The sequence below is a fragment of the Pongo pygmaeus genome, chromosome 1 (assembly GCF_028885625.2).
Source record: "Pongo pygmaeus isolate AG05252 chromosome 1, NHGRI_mPonPyg2-v2.0_pri, whole genome shotgun sequence".
Lineage (NCBI taxonomy): Eukaryota > Metazoa > Chordata > Mammalia > Primates > Hominidae > Pongo > Pongo pygmaeus.
The window spans coordinates 183,910,404-183,924,848 of NC_072373.2; the positions used below are offsets into that span (position 1 = coordinate 183,910,404).

A 14,445-nucleotide genomic window follows, 5' to 3' on the forward strand; every position below is an offset into this window, starting at 1 on the left:
AGCTAGCTGATGCCCGAGAAGGCAGCTGGGTCGGTAATTACACTCCTCTGCTTGCTCTCACCACTATTTCTTCTCAAGAAAGCTCTTGTGCCTGAGGGAAATCGCTCTTAAAGGTTGGGGAGACCTTGAAAAGAATTCTGAAGTGGTTGGGAGAGGAGTGTGAGCTAAGTTTGCGGAGCTGAGCTAGCCAGCAAAGTCGGGTTCTTAGTAGGGAGAGGATCGTCTCTGGTTTCATGCACAGATATGAAAGCTGATGAGTTCTCTGCAGGCTCTTCAAAATTTGGAGTACAGATCTGGTTCCTTTGGGGACAGTGTGGCTCGTAAGACTATGGAGAAGTAACACAGTTCTTCCAGAAGGTGGGCCTCGAGTTCACCTTCTGGGGCAGAATGGTGGATGGGTGCTTGCATGTCAGGAATCTCTGTGCTGTAGTAGTCCTTCTAGGGAGCCTCCCTAACCCTTCCTCATCTGCTCTATGAGTTCTCTGTACCTCTCCCCTGCAGGAACCAGGATGATTCCTGGATCTGTATCCTTAACATTTAATATACCTTCAGTACCATCAGTGCTCGTTCACTCACAGGTTTTACAAAGAGACAAAACGTGCATTCCTATTTTAATGGAGAAAACAAGATAAACATATGCCTAGGAATGGAGACATTTATTGTCATCGATGACAGTGAGACTGCTTGTGAGCTAATATCATCCCTCCTCCCATGTGCTCTGTGCCCCTGCCAACCTGAGCGATCACCAGTGGCCCCCACCGGCCCTCTGTCCCTCCTCCAGGCCTCAGCCTATGCCCTTCCTTGCTCTGGGACACTCTCTCCCAGGCCTCAGCCTGACCAGCCCACTCATCCCTCAGGTATTGAGGCTTAGCTGTCTCTTCCTCTAGTTACCCAACTGGGTTAGCTTCCTCTCTCCTGCTCCACAGCACCTGGTGCCTCCGTGTCCCAGCACTTGCCCTACTATGTTGAAATTGTTTTAAGTGTCAGCAGCAGATTTAAACGCCATCAGGGAAGAGACTGTGTCTTCTCTTATATTCTCACTGTCTAGCACCAGACGATCAGTAGGTGCCTAATAAATATAGCATTATTGAAGAGTAAGTCAGTGGTGCTTTCACTTCTAGTCTCTTATTTGATCCTCACAGCAGCCTTGTGGCATGGGCAGCCCAGGCCTTCTGCTTACCTCATTTCATATACAAGGAAACTGATCCTCAGAGAAGCTAAGCAGCTTGCTGCAGTTCGTGCAGTGGAGGAGAGCCATAGCTCTCATGCTCCAATGTTCAGCACATTTTTTCATTTGTTTTTATAAAATATTCACTTTTAAGAAGTAGCATTTTTAAAAAAATAAAAATAACATTGGTTGTTTTGAATGATTGTGAAATTAGTATCTTCATGGCACCAATATTCCTAAAATGTTTCTTTCATCACTGAATGTTGAATTTTAATACAGAGAAATCTAGACACATTTTTAAAAACTAAAATCAGATACTAAATTCCAATGTGTATTAGAGAAAGATTATGATATACTTTATTTAAAAATAAAACATGAGTTAAACAATAATAGCAGGAAAAATAAATTTCATTGTATACAATTTAGAGAATACTGCAAATATAAAAAAGAAAATAAAAATCACCCCATCACATAGAGAAAACTCTTATGGATTAGAAATGATCTGGACTTGAAAGAGCAGCATTGAGTCTGAATCCCGGTTAAACTACTAACTAGATGTTTGGCATTGGATAGGTTATTTAATCTACCAGCTGCCTGCTCTGAGCTTCTTTCTTTACCTGAAATATGGCAAAAATATTTACCTTTTGAGATTACGATAAGAATTAGAGATAATGTGTACAAAATATCCATATAGTTGGCACTTTTTAAAATTGTAGCATATTAGCAGTTTTATGTATTTCTGTCTAGTCTTTCTACTCTGTTGGGTTCATACGTGTGCATACATACCTGTGCATATGCATATGTTTTTGGAAACATATTTATGTGAAGTATATCACTGGGTATTTTTTGTTTGTTTGTTTTTGCTTTTTTTTTGAGATGGAGTTTCGCTCTTGTTGCGCAGGCTGGAGTGCAATGGTGCAATCTCAGTTCACCACAACCTCCGCCTCCAGGGTTCAAGTGATTCTCCTGCCTCAGCCTCCCAAGTAGCTGGAATTACAGGCATGCACCACCATGCCTGGCTAATTTTGTACTGTTAGTAGAGACGGGGGTTTCTCCATGTTGGTCAGGCTGGTCTCAAACTCCCAACCTCAGGTGATCTACCTGCCTCAGCCTCCCAAAGTGCTGGGATTACAGGTGTGAGCCACCACACCTGGCCATCATTGGGTCTTTACAACAACCTGTGAGGTAGACAGGGCGGATGTGTTTTTAAACCTATTTGATAGATGAGGAAACTGAGACTCTAAGAGGCACAGTAACTTGGCCTTGGTTCTGTTATAATAGCTGAACCAGGGCTTCTGCCTTGCTCGCCTGATGCCAAGCCTGTGTGCCTTCCCTGTCAGCAAGCAGCATGCTGCTTCTTCAGTTCCACTTCCACCTCCACTAATAGACACGTGGTGGACTGCCGAGCCGTTCCCAAGAGGAAGGCAAGGGCTGGAGGCAGCGGAAGTGCTGGGAGCCTCCAGACCAGCTGGGATCTGCCTGAAACTGAAAAGAAGTGCTCACTTCTTCCTCTGTAATAACAGACACATTGCCCAGTCCTATAACAAGAACCAGGCTTCTGTTTAGAAAGTGAAGGACCTGGCTGGGCGCAGTGGCTCACGTCTGTAATCCCAGCACTTTGGGACGCCAAGGCAGGCAGATCACCTGAGGTCAGGAGTTCAAGACCAGCCTGGCCAACATGGCGAAACCCCGTCTCTACTAAAAAGTACAAAAAATTAGCCGGACATGGTGGCATGTGCCTGTAGTCCCAGCTACTCGGGAGGCTGAGGCAGAAGAACCGCTTGAACCCGGGAGGCAGAGGTTGCACTGAGCTGAGATTGTGCCACTGCACTCCAGCTTGGGTGACAGAGCAAGACTCCATCTCAAAAAGAAAAGAAAAGATAAAAAAGTGAAGGACGTTTTGTGTCCTAGACCGTTTTTTGAAAGGGAGCTTATCCAGGAATTAATAGAATTCCTGAACTGGATTCATAAAACTAAGTAGCCTTACTCTGCATTGTCTGCAGGGCAAAGTTGTACCCATGTTTCTTTCAGGATGTGCATTTGGTACCTAAAGGGCCAGTGTGACATACCCCACACCTAACAGTATGCATGTCATTTCATATCATTTCTATTTCAGTGCAGTTTCTGACGGCTGCTATGTGTCTGACACTGTGCCATGATCTGTAGGAGAAACAAGTGAACAGGGGACAATCTCAGCCTTTAGGAACACAGGGGAGCACTCAAGGCCAAATAAAATCAGTGCCCTCATGGGGCTTCTCGCAGGGTGTTTGGGAGCAGAGGATGGAGCACCAACTACTAGTTCTGCTCAGTAACACCCTCCATTTGCAGAGCACCTAACTGACTTCCAGAGTCTTTGTAGAAACCTTAACTCATCTGGAGTTATCAGGGAGCTGCAAAAGGGTGGGGACTATTGAGCCGGCTTTTGATGACCAAGAAGAATTCCTAGGCCAAGGGAAGCAGGTGAGCTGAGGTGCAGCTTTACTGCGGGGGTTCCACTCCCTGAGGCAGCATTTATCCCGTGAGTGTGTGCATGATGAATTAAGGCCCCACAGACCTGCTAGTGGACTCTGTGATGAAAACAGTGTGTGGCCAGGCTCCACATGGGCAACTAGCGACCCCTTGGTGAGATTATGACACCTCTCACCTCCCCCTGTGTAACCAGGGAAGCTCAGCATGTTTCTTTCACTTCACCCATCTTCCTACATTTTTTCCTTCCTAGTTTCAGAAACAACTCTCCAAGTTCCATTTCCAAGGAAAGTCTTAACCATTTCTCCCTTCTGGCGTACCCTCTTTCATTGAAATCCATGCAGAATATACCAGGTACTCTGTCTTTGTGTGTGTGTGAAGCCATAAAATCTAATATTACGTGTGCGGCAGTGCTCTGAGGTATGCTTCTCGCACAAGAGGCTCCCTCAGCCCTGCTGTGGTAAAGACCAAGTATAAATTGTCACTAACAGGGTTTTCTCGTTAGAGTCGTGTGCCTGAGTGTCCCCTGTGAATTATAATGCCTCCAGCCCTCTTGCTGCTCCTCTGCTCTGCCTGCCTTTTGGCTGTTTTGCTTGTCCTGGGGCCCTCCATCAGAGTGTGGACAGGGGAAGGAGAAAGAGCTGAAACCCAAATCTGTTTCCTCTGCACTGGGCCTGCGGTGCTGATGAGAAAATAGATGCGGACACGGGTTGCCACTGGACTGCACTCAAGGTCAGCGCAAGAGAGAGAGAGACAATGGTTCCTCCTTCTCAGCCTGCTGCCCCGATGGCCAGTACCCCCTCCCTGAGCTCCTGAAGATGAGTGACCCTGTGTTTTATTTCTGCTGAATTTCTCACCATGTTATACATTTGGGCAGCTTTTTTCCTTTTAATTTACCTTGGTGAGGGTGGGTGTTGAGGTGCTGATTTTTTTTTTTTTTTTTTTTTTTTGAGACGGAATCTTGCTCTGTCACCCAGGCTGGAGTGCAATGGCGTGATCTCGGCTCACTGCAACCTCCACCTCCCAGGTTCAAGCGATTCTCCTGCCTCAGCCTCCCGAGTAGCTGGCACTACAGGCACCCGCCACCACACCCAGCTAATTTTTGTATTTTTAGTAGAGACGGGTTTCACCATGTTGGCCACGATGGTCTCGAACTTCTGACCTCAAGTGATCTGCCTACCTCAGCATCCCAAAGCGCTGGGATTACAGGCGTGAGCCACGGTGCCTAGCCAGATGTTTAATTCTTTCAATTCATAGGGTGTTGCAGTCCCCAGATATATCTTGTGTTTGAAGCTCTTGACTAGAGTTATATTTTGAGATGCTCTGTGGCTTTCTTTTATCCGTATGTTTATCTGTTCCCCATTCTAAACTATAATTAAAAATGTGCTGTCATCAGATCCCCAAAATGGATGGAAGAATGCGCCTAAATTGAGCTGTCAGGCACTTGGCTGCGTAACCATGCTTTCTGGATTGTGGTGTTGAAAGTGCCATCCTGTGTGCTCTCTCCGGATGGCTGTCATGTACTTGCGTCTGAGAACAGTGTATGGACCTGCATGAGCACTAATCAGTCTTCCTAGCAGACTTGCTCTTTCTCTGGTCGTATGCCGCCAGATCCTCTGAGAAGAGAGTGGGCCTTTCCCCTTAATGGGCAAAGAACCAGCTTCCATTTTAAAAGCTCTCAGAAAAACAAGAAAGAAAAAAAAAAAAAACACCAACAACCGAGAGCCTGTGTTTATTGAAGGTTGGTCTAAAAGTCTCTCACGTCGTATGCCCCATCAGCACTCGAGTGCCTCTATTTTAGAAGGATGTAAAGGTTTAATCACCCTGGTGGGGATTTAGACCCAGAGACTTCAGAGAAATCTTATTATTTCTAACTGCAGGCAAAGAGTATTAAGGCTCCACTCTGGATCAGGGGCATGACATGTTCTATAAGTAATTTATCTTTAACAGGAAAGGCCCATACTAGAGTGTCTTAGAAACAGGACTGTGATTGGGCACTGGTTCACTGTTCCTCCTTTTCTCTTTCCCATCTCAGTGTCCTGCTTATTCTTTCCATCCAGCCTTTTTCTGCCCAATCTGTGCAGTGTCTGAATGCCTGCCTCACAAATCCTCCTTTTAAGATGGGGAGCCAGGTGCTTGCCAGTGAAAGATAATAAGGTTTTTTGCAATAAGTGACCTCATCCAGCAGCCTGGCACAGACCTGTCAACTGCCGACTTATGAATGGGCACTACCTGCAGCCCTTCTGATGGAGGAGCTGTGGGAGGAGAGGATGCCGTAGGCTCCATAGGCACTCAAGTCCATGCTCTTGGACATGAAGTAATTTGGGGCCATTTTGAACCCCAGCCCTATTGCTGCCTTCACAAAGGCTGTCTCCACTTCAGGCCATTTGTGCCCTGTGTGCATCCATAGCGATGTTGCTGAGCCTATGACTCATCTGCGTGGTCCCCCACTCCCAACCCTCTTCTTGCCTAGATCTTCCAGTTTTGCCTTTCTGATGCTGAGGCTGGAGGATGTCACAGGTGGGGTTCTGCCTATGGAGTCCTTGTTCTGTTTGGGGAATATGGTTTGACCAGTGGCAAATCTAAATCCATGCGCTAATGAGCTTGGTTAAAGCAGGCTTCCGCTGGCCTCTTTTAATCTAGCCTGCCTGTCTGAGCTCCTTTCCACAGTTAATGATCTCCCATAATGGCTTTGCCTTTAGTTTTTCCTCCTAGGTCAAAACAAATCAATAGTCTTCACAGATATTTAAAAACCGTCAGTGTAAACCTCTTGGGTCCTCCCCCACTACCTTTTTTTTTCCCCCTTCTGGGTAAATTTACAGCTTGATCAGTACAGTGATGTTTCCCTTACATCTCCTCTTATCTCCTAGAGATGGGCAGTAGCGAACCCCTTCCCATCGCAGATGGTGACAGGAGGAGGAAGAAGAAGCGGAGGGCCCGGGCCACTGACTCCTTGCCAGGAAAGTTTGAAGGTTGGTCACTCAACTTCCCTATATCTGGGCCTGCAGCTTCCCAAGCATGGGAGGAGCATCCCGGGAGCCACAGGTCCAGATCACAGAATGCGTGAAGTTAGAGCCAGATGGTGGTTATCTGTGTGGTAGGGAGATAAGATGGGGATGAGGGAGTTTACACAGGGCATTACAGAAAGAGATCGGGGATGGAAAAAGCTCTCAGATGATGCGCTGGCCTCCTGTAAATGGCTCAGGTACTGCTTCCTTTTCAGGGAGCAGGAAAACCCATCTATCAGTGGCGTTGCCTGGGGTCTTCCACCCTTTTTTCAGATGTGATTCTTCCCTCAGCTATTCCTGGAGGGGGCTGCTGAGAGATAGAACTATATAAGAGGAAGAGAGAAACACCAAAGGCCATGGCCACAAATGAAACTTCAGTCTCCTATAAGCAGAGAATTTGTCTCTCAGATTGTAGCTGCTTATGCTGTATGTGTTTGACTACATTTTAAAGAGTACATGTTGTGTTCAGTAGAAATGATGTTGGGTCATCAGACATTTTTTGACACTCTCTATGTGTGAGGCACTAGGCTCAGTGTGGGTCCTTTTATCACTGGGCATGTGATGGGGTGATTGGACACTTGTGCAAAGCACCAAGAGGATCAGTAGCTACTCCTAGGAGTGATGTGCCCCACTTCATCTGTTTTGTTTTCTTTCATTGTGAGGTCTGAAGTAGCTTCGCCTCTTGATCCCTCCTTCCAGCCTTCCAGACACACTAGTGAATTGGCTGTTCTGTAGAGTGGCTCCAATAACAAGCACTTTATGGGTTGGGAATATGGGACCTCCAGCCACCCACCTATCCTGAAATGTGTAAAGGGCTAATGCCAACGTGTCCATTGTGAGAAGCATATCATTTAAAACACTTACAAATAACAGTGTGCCATCTGCTCTTATAAACAACTGAAAGACCAAACTGTGATGGAACCAAGAAGGTACTTTCAGCAGGGTTTTTTTGTTTGCCTTTAACTCAAACAGCAGGGGTGTGTGTGTGTGTGTCAGCGTATGGGGATGGGGGAGAGACGAAGATCCCAAGGTTTTCAAATAGTTTCCTAATCAACAGCTCTTTTGCTCTTTCAGTTAACACAAGAGAGTACTTCCTGTTTTTTAAGGACAGCTTGTGCAATGACAGGACTTCTCCTGACTGAGAGTGATAAAATCTAATTCATGGTTGAAATGTCTTCTGCTCAGGCTGTGGGTTTCAATGCTAGGTGCCTCAAGAGGAAAAGGCTGAAGAATGGAGGCCGAGTGGGGATGAGGTCAGGCAGCTAGTGCTGTGATGGAGATGTGGCGTCCTTTGGAAGAGGCTCAAAGAGCTGTGCTATTTGTGAGCTTGGGCAGGTCATCTAGATGTTCCTTTAACCCAGGTCTATTACTCTGTTAGAACAACTATGACTCAATACCCTAAAAACCTCAAGGCATCCTTTGCATCCTACTTCTGTCTGTTTCCTGTGGGTGACTTCTGGAGACTTCTCAGAAGCCTCCAATGACTTCCATATATGGGGTATGAAATAGAACAGTGTTTTATTCTCATTTGTATAGCCAGTGCTTACACAGAGCTTGGCACGTTAATAGGTGCTCAGTAAATGAGTAAATGAGTATTCATTCAAATCATACCGCTTCTCCTCTGAGGATCCTCCAGATTCTCTGAACAATTTTTTTTTTTTTTTTTGAGACGGGGTCTCACTTTGTCACCAGGCTGGAGTGCAGTGGCACGATCTTGGCTCACTACAACCTCCGCCTCTCGGGTGCAAGCGATTCTCCTGCCTCAGCCCCCCAGATAGCTGGAACTTCAGTCACATGCCACCACACCCAGCTAATTTTTGTATTTTTAGTAGAGATGGGGTTTCCCACACTGGCCAGGATGGTCTTGATTTCTTCACCTCTTGATCTGCCCACCTCGGCCTCCCAAAGTGCTGGGATTACATGTGTAAGCCACCATGCCCAGCCTCTCTGAACAGATTTAACCCTTTCTTCCCCCAACTTTTTTTTGTGTTTTTAACTGTACCTTGTCCCTCTGTGATAGTATTTACCAATGCCTGGTTTATTCTAGGGTCACCTGTGTATGTGTCTGTCTTCCCCACTGGACTGTGGCCCTTAAAGGAGAGGGATCATACATATATATATTTTAGAGATGGGGTCTTGCTATGTTGGCCAGATTGGTTCTGAACTCCTGGCCTCAAGCAGTCCTCCTGGCTTGGCCTCCCAAAGTGCTAGGATTACAGGTGTAAGCCCCTGCACCTGGCCTTTATTTTATTCCTTACTCTGTTATGCTGTCTGGCACATAGTAGATGTTCAGGAAGTATGTGCCGAATTGAGACCCTTTTGCTAACGTCATCTCTAAAATGAGGAACAGGATGCCTTGTATGTGGTCTTGTTGTTGAGAAACTGGGTCCTGAGGTGGCTGGGAAAGCTACTTGTCTTCCTTGTCACTGAGTGCTAGAGTCATCGGGTGCCTGTGTCGTCTGATCAGGGAAGCTGAGCCACAAAAGTTCTTCCCATCTGAGCTTGCAGTAGGGTGACTCATCTTGTTATTCCTCTCATCCATTTCACCTCTAGATATGTACAAGCTGACCTCTGAATTGCTTGGAGAGGGAGCCTATGCCAAAGTTCAAGGTGCCGTGAGCCTACAGAATGGCAAAGAGTATGCCGTCAAAGTGAGTGTCTCAGCTGAATGCCAGGCTTTACTTTGCAAATAGTCATTCCTAGCTCATCCTGAACCAAATAAATGTTACATTCCTTAAGAATGGGGGCTTTCAAGCTGTATTCACTGGATTCAAATCTTGGTTTCTCTACTTACTGTGTACCTTGGGCAAGTTACTTTACCTCTCTGTCCTTCAGTTTTCTCATCTGTAAAATGGGTATAATACGAGAACCTATGTAGAATTGTTGTTAATATAGGTAAAGTGCTTAGCACAATGCCTGGCTCATAGTAAGTTTCTCATTATTCTGACAAATGAAGTCAGCTTCAGGGAGTGGACAACCAGATTTGGAATTAGAAGGCCTACCTGAATTTCTGTTTTGACAAACTATAACTGTTTGACTTTGGGCAAGTCATCAAATGTCCGTAAGCCTCAGTTCCTACATCTCTAAATGATGATACCTTCCCTTCAGTCTCCTGAGGCAGTTATGAAGATGAAAATTAAAATATCCTGGCAGAGGTGAAAACACTTTACACATCACAAAATGCTATCCAAGTGTTAGATGTTAGCATGATAGTGAGGATTAAAAACCAAGGTGACTGATTTGGTAACATCTGAATGATGTCTCAGAAAAAAAAAAAATTAAAAGAAAAAAACAAAACTAAAGTGACTGAGCGCTCAGTTTTGGGGCAGGAGAAGTGGCTTCTGGCCTCATTGCTGCCTTTAATTAGCTGCAAGGCCTTGGAGTGGCTCATGTCACCCCTCTGTGCCTCCACTTGCCCTCTCCACATGGAAGAAGAGCTGGATCTTGAGCAGTGGTTCTCAAAATGTGTGCCCTGGACCAGCCTCAGCATCGCTTGGGAACTTGTTAGAAATAGAAGCTACCCGGCCCTACCTGAGAAGTACCAACTCAGAAACAGGGGTGGGCCCAGCAATACAAATGTTAACAAACCCTCCCGGTGACTCTGACACTCACTAATCCTTGAGGACTACTGATGTAGGAAGGGCAGTTGTGAATGCTACTGTGTATTAGAAGCCCTTAGAGCTCTAACAAAGCACACACAGATCCAAGTTTCCAGATGTAGGATAGGGTCTGGATCTCTGTGGCTTGACCAGGTTCCCCACGTGAGTCTCGTAGCCACCAAAGTTTGAGGACTACTGACCAAGAGAAAGGGTCTTTTTAAATCCAAGCTGATTTCAAATCACCCACCTGAGCCACCAGGTCAAATGCCACCTCACACTGGCAATCTCAGCCCAATGGGCTCCTGAAGGAAATGTTTTCTCTTCTTTGAACCAACTTTCCACAGTCCCAGCTGCGGGTTAGAAGGTTGAGCAAGTCTGCTAAGCCACGTTCCTTTCAGCTAGAGTATTGCTTCACATGGTAACAAGAGAGCTATCTCAATTTCTTTTGGGAAACAGATCAGTATAAATTACAAGTGATTTTTAAAACATACACCTAAGTGTAAATAGAAAAATTAGGCCGGGTATGGTGGCTCACACCTGTAATCCCAGCACTTTGGGAGGCTGAGGCGGGCTGATGACCTGAGGTCAGGAATTCAAGACCAGCCTGGCCAACATGGTGAAACCCATCTCTACTAAAAATACAAAAAAAATTAGCTGGGCATGGTGCATTCCTGTAATCCCGGCTACCTGGGAGGCTGAGGCAGGAGAATCCCATGAACCCGGGAGGTAGAGGTTGCACAGTGAGCCAAGATCACACCACTGCACTCCAGCCTGGGCGACAGAGCAAGACTCCGTCACAAAAAGAAAAAAAAAAAATGTTAGCCTGGCGTGGTGGCATGTGCTTCTAATTCCAGCTACCTGGTAGGCTGAAGTGGGAGGATCACTTGAGCCCAGGAGGCAAAGGTTGCAGTGAGCCAGGATTGTGCCACTGTACTCCACCCTGGACAACAGAGGGAGACTCTGTCTCAAAAAAAAAAAAACAAAACAAAATTGATATATCTGCCTAAATGTGGTAAAAACCACAAACATAAACTGATTTTCAAAGGTTTCAATACATTTATGGATGAGAGGTATATTTCTTCAAGGTTGGATAGGAAAACCTGGCCCTTCCTCCACATCCCCCCTGGCATCTTTGAGGCAAACACTGGACTCTGGCTTGGCAATTCCTTGGTTTCAGCAGTGCTGCCCATGTTTCTTCTCTCCCCTACTCTTTCAAAGCTCCCTAGAGATGGGCTACTTCTCCCAGCATGGCCCCACAATACTTAGCTTATTACAGCTTTTCCTATAGGCACCCAACCGATCCTAGAGTCTCAAGGTTGGGATGGAATTTCAAGATAATCCTGAATTTCCTCTATGACTCCCCAGATAGTTGTCCATGTTCCACTCCCCCATCTCTAGTAGCAAGAGCCCATTACTTCCTCAGAGAAGACTGTGCTGTGAAAAGCTTGCCTGCTAGAAAGTTCTTCATGACTTTGATCTGAAATGCTTGGGGAATGAAGTTGAATCACTTCTGTTCCCCAGCACTACACCTCTCTACTCAGATATGGGCCCACCGTGGTTTACAAACAGACACAGACTTACTTAGAAAATTACAGTTGGTCACGGATGTCTGTGCCACATCATATCGGAGAAGTTTAAAGTCTGAAGGAAGAGGATGTCATGGTGCTGCCCACTGTGCACGTTGGAGCTGTAAGGCTGTGCAGTGGTTTGAGGCTCCGGATGGGTCCAGAGAGCTTTGCAGAGGCAGCCAGTCCCTTTGGAAACCACCCTCCCATCTGTTGGCTTATCTGTTCCTTCAGTCAGCATTTGACAAGCATCTCAGGTAAAAGTGTGGAAGGGGAGCAGCCCACCATATCACAGGAGAGACAAAGCCTCCAGGTCCTCGAAGAAGTTAGAGCATCTAAGCAGGTGTGGGATAGCAAGGGCTTAGGAGTCAGCTCTGGACTTCAGGGAAATGTTTCATACCTCCCTATCTTTCGATGTTGTTATAAAGGTCAACTGAGATTATGTAAATAAATTATTATTGTTTGTTTGTTTGTTTGTTTATTTATTTTTTGAGATGGAGTCTCTGTTACTCAGGCTGGAGTGCAATGGCACAATCTCGGCTCACTGCAGCCTCCGCCTCCCCAGTTCAAGTGATTATCCTGCCTCAGCCTCCTGAGTAGCTGGGATTACAAGCACCCACTACCACGCCCGGCTAATTTTTGTATTTTTAGTAGAGACGGGGTTTTACCGTGTTGGCCAGGCTGGTCTAGGACTCCTGACCTCAGGTGATCCACCCACCTCAGCTTCCAGAAGCGCTGGGATTACAGGTGTGAGCCACCACACCCGGCCGTAAATAAATCATGTAACACAGTAGCTGCCAGAGAGTAAGTTCTCAGAAGAGGAAGAGCCTACTTCTGCCAGGGGGATCGTGGAGGCAGCCTCTGAGCTGGGTGTCAAAGCTTTAGCTCCTCGCCATGGTGTCCTCCATCAGCCTCTCCCTCCAGCATGAGAAGATCCTTCAGTAGATGCAGTAAATTCTTACCCTTAAGGCAGAAAGAGGTGCCCACGGGAGGAGGAGCTGAGTAAGGTAGCTCTTTGTCTTGCCGGCTGCCTCAGTCTCCCCTGGGCAGCTGGGGGCAGCAGCCTCATTCACTTCCTTGGTGTTGTGCTTGGCCAGAGTGGAACGAGCTCAGCTGGGCTGGAAAGCCCTGAGGCCAGTCTGCTGCTTTGCCAACAGAGCCACAGTGCCGGTGTCACCAAGGCCTAGGCCAGACTTCTGCTCGACACTGGATTTGGACTGAGTGTGGCCTTGCATTCTCCCAGAGGACTCCTGCCAAGGGGCTGTTTTGAAGTCAGGTGGGTGTACATGACAGATTTTATTCTTCCCACAGATCATCGAGAAACAAGCAGGGCACAGTCGGAGTAGGGTGTTTCGAGAGGTGGAGACGCTGTATCAGTGTCAGGGAAACAAGTGAGTATCATGTGATTCTCGCTGCTTCTCTGGGGGGACGCTTGGCCACAGAAGAGGAGGCTATTTCTTACCATCTCCTGACTCCAGCATTTAGCTCTCACTCCTGTCCCCACAAGGCAGGTACCGCCTTCCGCCCCTTTCAGTGTTAGGGAGAGAAAAGAAAAGCAGCAGTAACAGCAAAGGAGCTATTATCTCTTCTGAAATACTGTAAATATCATCAATTCAGGCAAGTTAGAAGAATGAATGATCTGAATCAGTGGTTGGGGGGAAATGGGGTTTTATTTCTTTCGGTACCTGTGGAAACTAGGTTGACTGAATGTTGCCTGGTAGAAATCTTTAAGGACTTGCCTTAATACCAAGATGAGGAGAACTGTTAAGAATATTTGCTGCTGTTTCTGCTCCTGGAATATTTACATATGTGCAGATACCACTAAGATCCTGGAACCTTCTAGATAGCTGGGTCCGGGTCATCTCTAGCCCCAGTTCATTCTGCCCACCACCAGCTCCAAATGAGTGGCTCTCCCACTGTGGCTTTAAATCAGGGTCACCTCTAAGACTCCACTTCCCCCTCTCTCCCTCCATGGCAGGGTCAGCGGGGAGCCAGTGGCCTGGTATTGATGGCTTTGTCATTAAGCTTGGAGGATTGGAGGACGGGGGCTGCTGTTGATTTAACTCCAGGCACTGCCTCCACAATCTTCTTTCAAATTAGGCCATTTTGCCCATCTTATTTGGACACCTTCACACTAGTAAAAGCCTCACATCTCCCAAAGTAGTCAGCATTTTTTTATGAGGGACAGATTTTTATTTTCAGCCCTGCAGCTTCTTAGTTCAGCATTAGAGACTCTACTTGGTTTATTTTATTCTGTAAAAGAAAAAAAGCCCACAACACCTCCAATATCCAGGCTGGTGGCTTCCCTACTGAGTTACAAGACGACCTTGTTGGCGGAGCACTGAAATACTCGGGCAGACAGAGAGTGCTCACCGGGGAAGGCCACAAGTGCTACAGTGGCCAGGAACGCGGCCGTTTCATTAAGCAGCGCTTAGCAGTTAGGGTCTAGCGGTGCCCACGTTAGGCCCCAAGTCTATTTGACAGATGTTTCCATTTTCTCCAGGCAATGTAAATACTGCCCCGTGATTTATGGGCAAGAGGGAGGGTAAGTAATTATTTGCTGCTTGCCTCCAGGACACACACCTACTATTCAGTGTTATTAGCTGCAATTGCTTCCAGTCGGCTGCAGATTTTATTCA

At 46.6% G+C, this 14,445-nt stretch overlaps 1 protein-coding gene across 12 annotated transcripts in view; it reads left to right on the plus strand.

The window, feature by feature from the left end:
- MKNK1 (MAPK interacting serine/threonine kinase 1) overlaps positions 1 to 14,445 on the plus strand; it is a 46,189-nt gene that overhangs the window by 13,923 nt on the left and 17,821 nt on the right. For 3 of the 12 annotated variants that reach the window (XM_054489188.2, XM_054489183.2, XM_054489193.2), the window contains 3 exons: positions 6,505 to 6,606; positions 9,196 to 9,293; positions 13,118 to 13,197. In XM_054489188.2, the coding sequence (XP_054345163.1) occupies positions 6,507 to 6,606; positions 9,196 to 9,293; positions 13,118 to 13,197 (278 nt within the window). In that variant the 5' untranslated portion in view covers positions 6,505 to 6,506. Of the gene's footprint in view, positions 1 to 2,004; positions 3,989 to 4,017; positions 4,367 to 5,030; positions 5,376 to 6,504; positions 6,607 to 9,195; positions 9,294 to 13,117; positions 13,198 to 14,445 lie in introns of those variants that run through there. The other 9 variants (XM_054489237.2, XM_063665027.1, XM_054489245.2 and 6 more) reach the window with 7 other exon arrangements.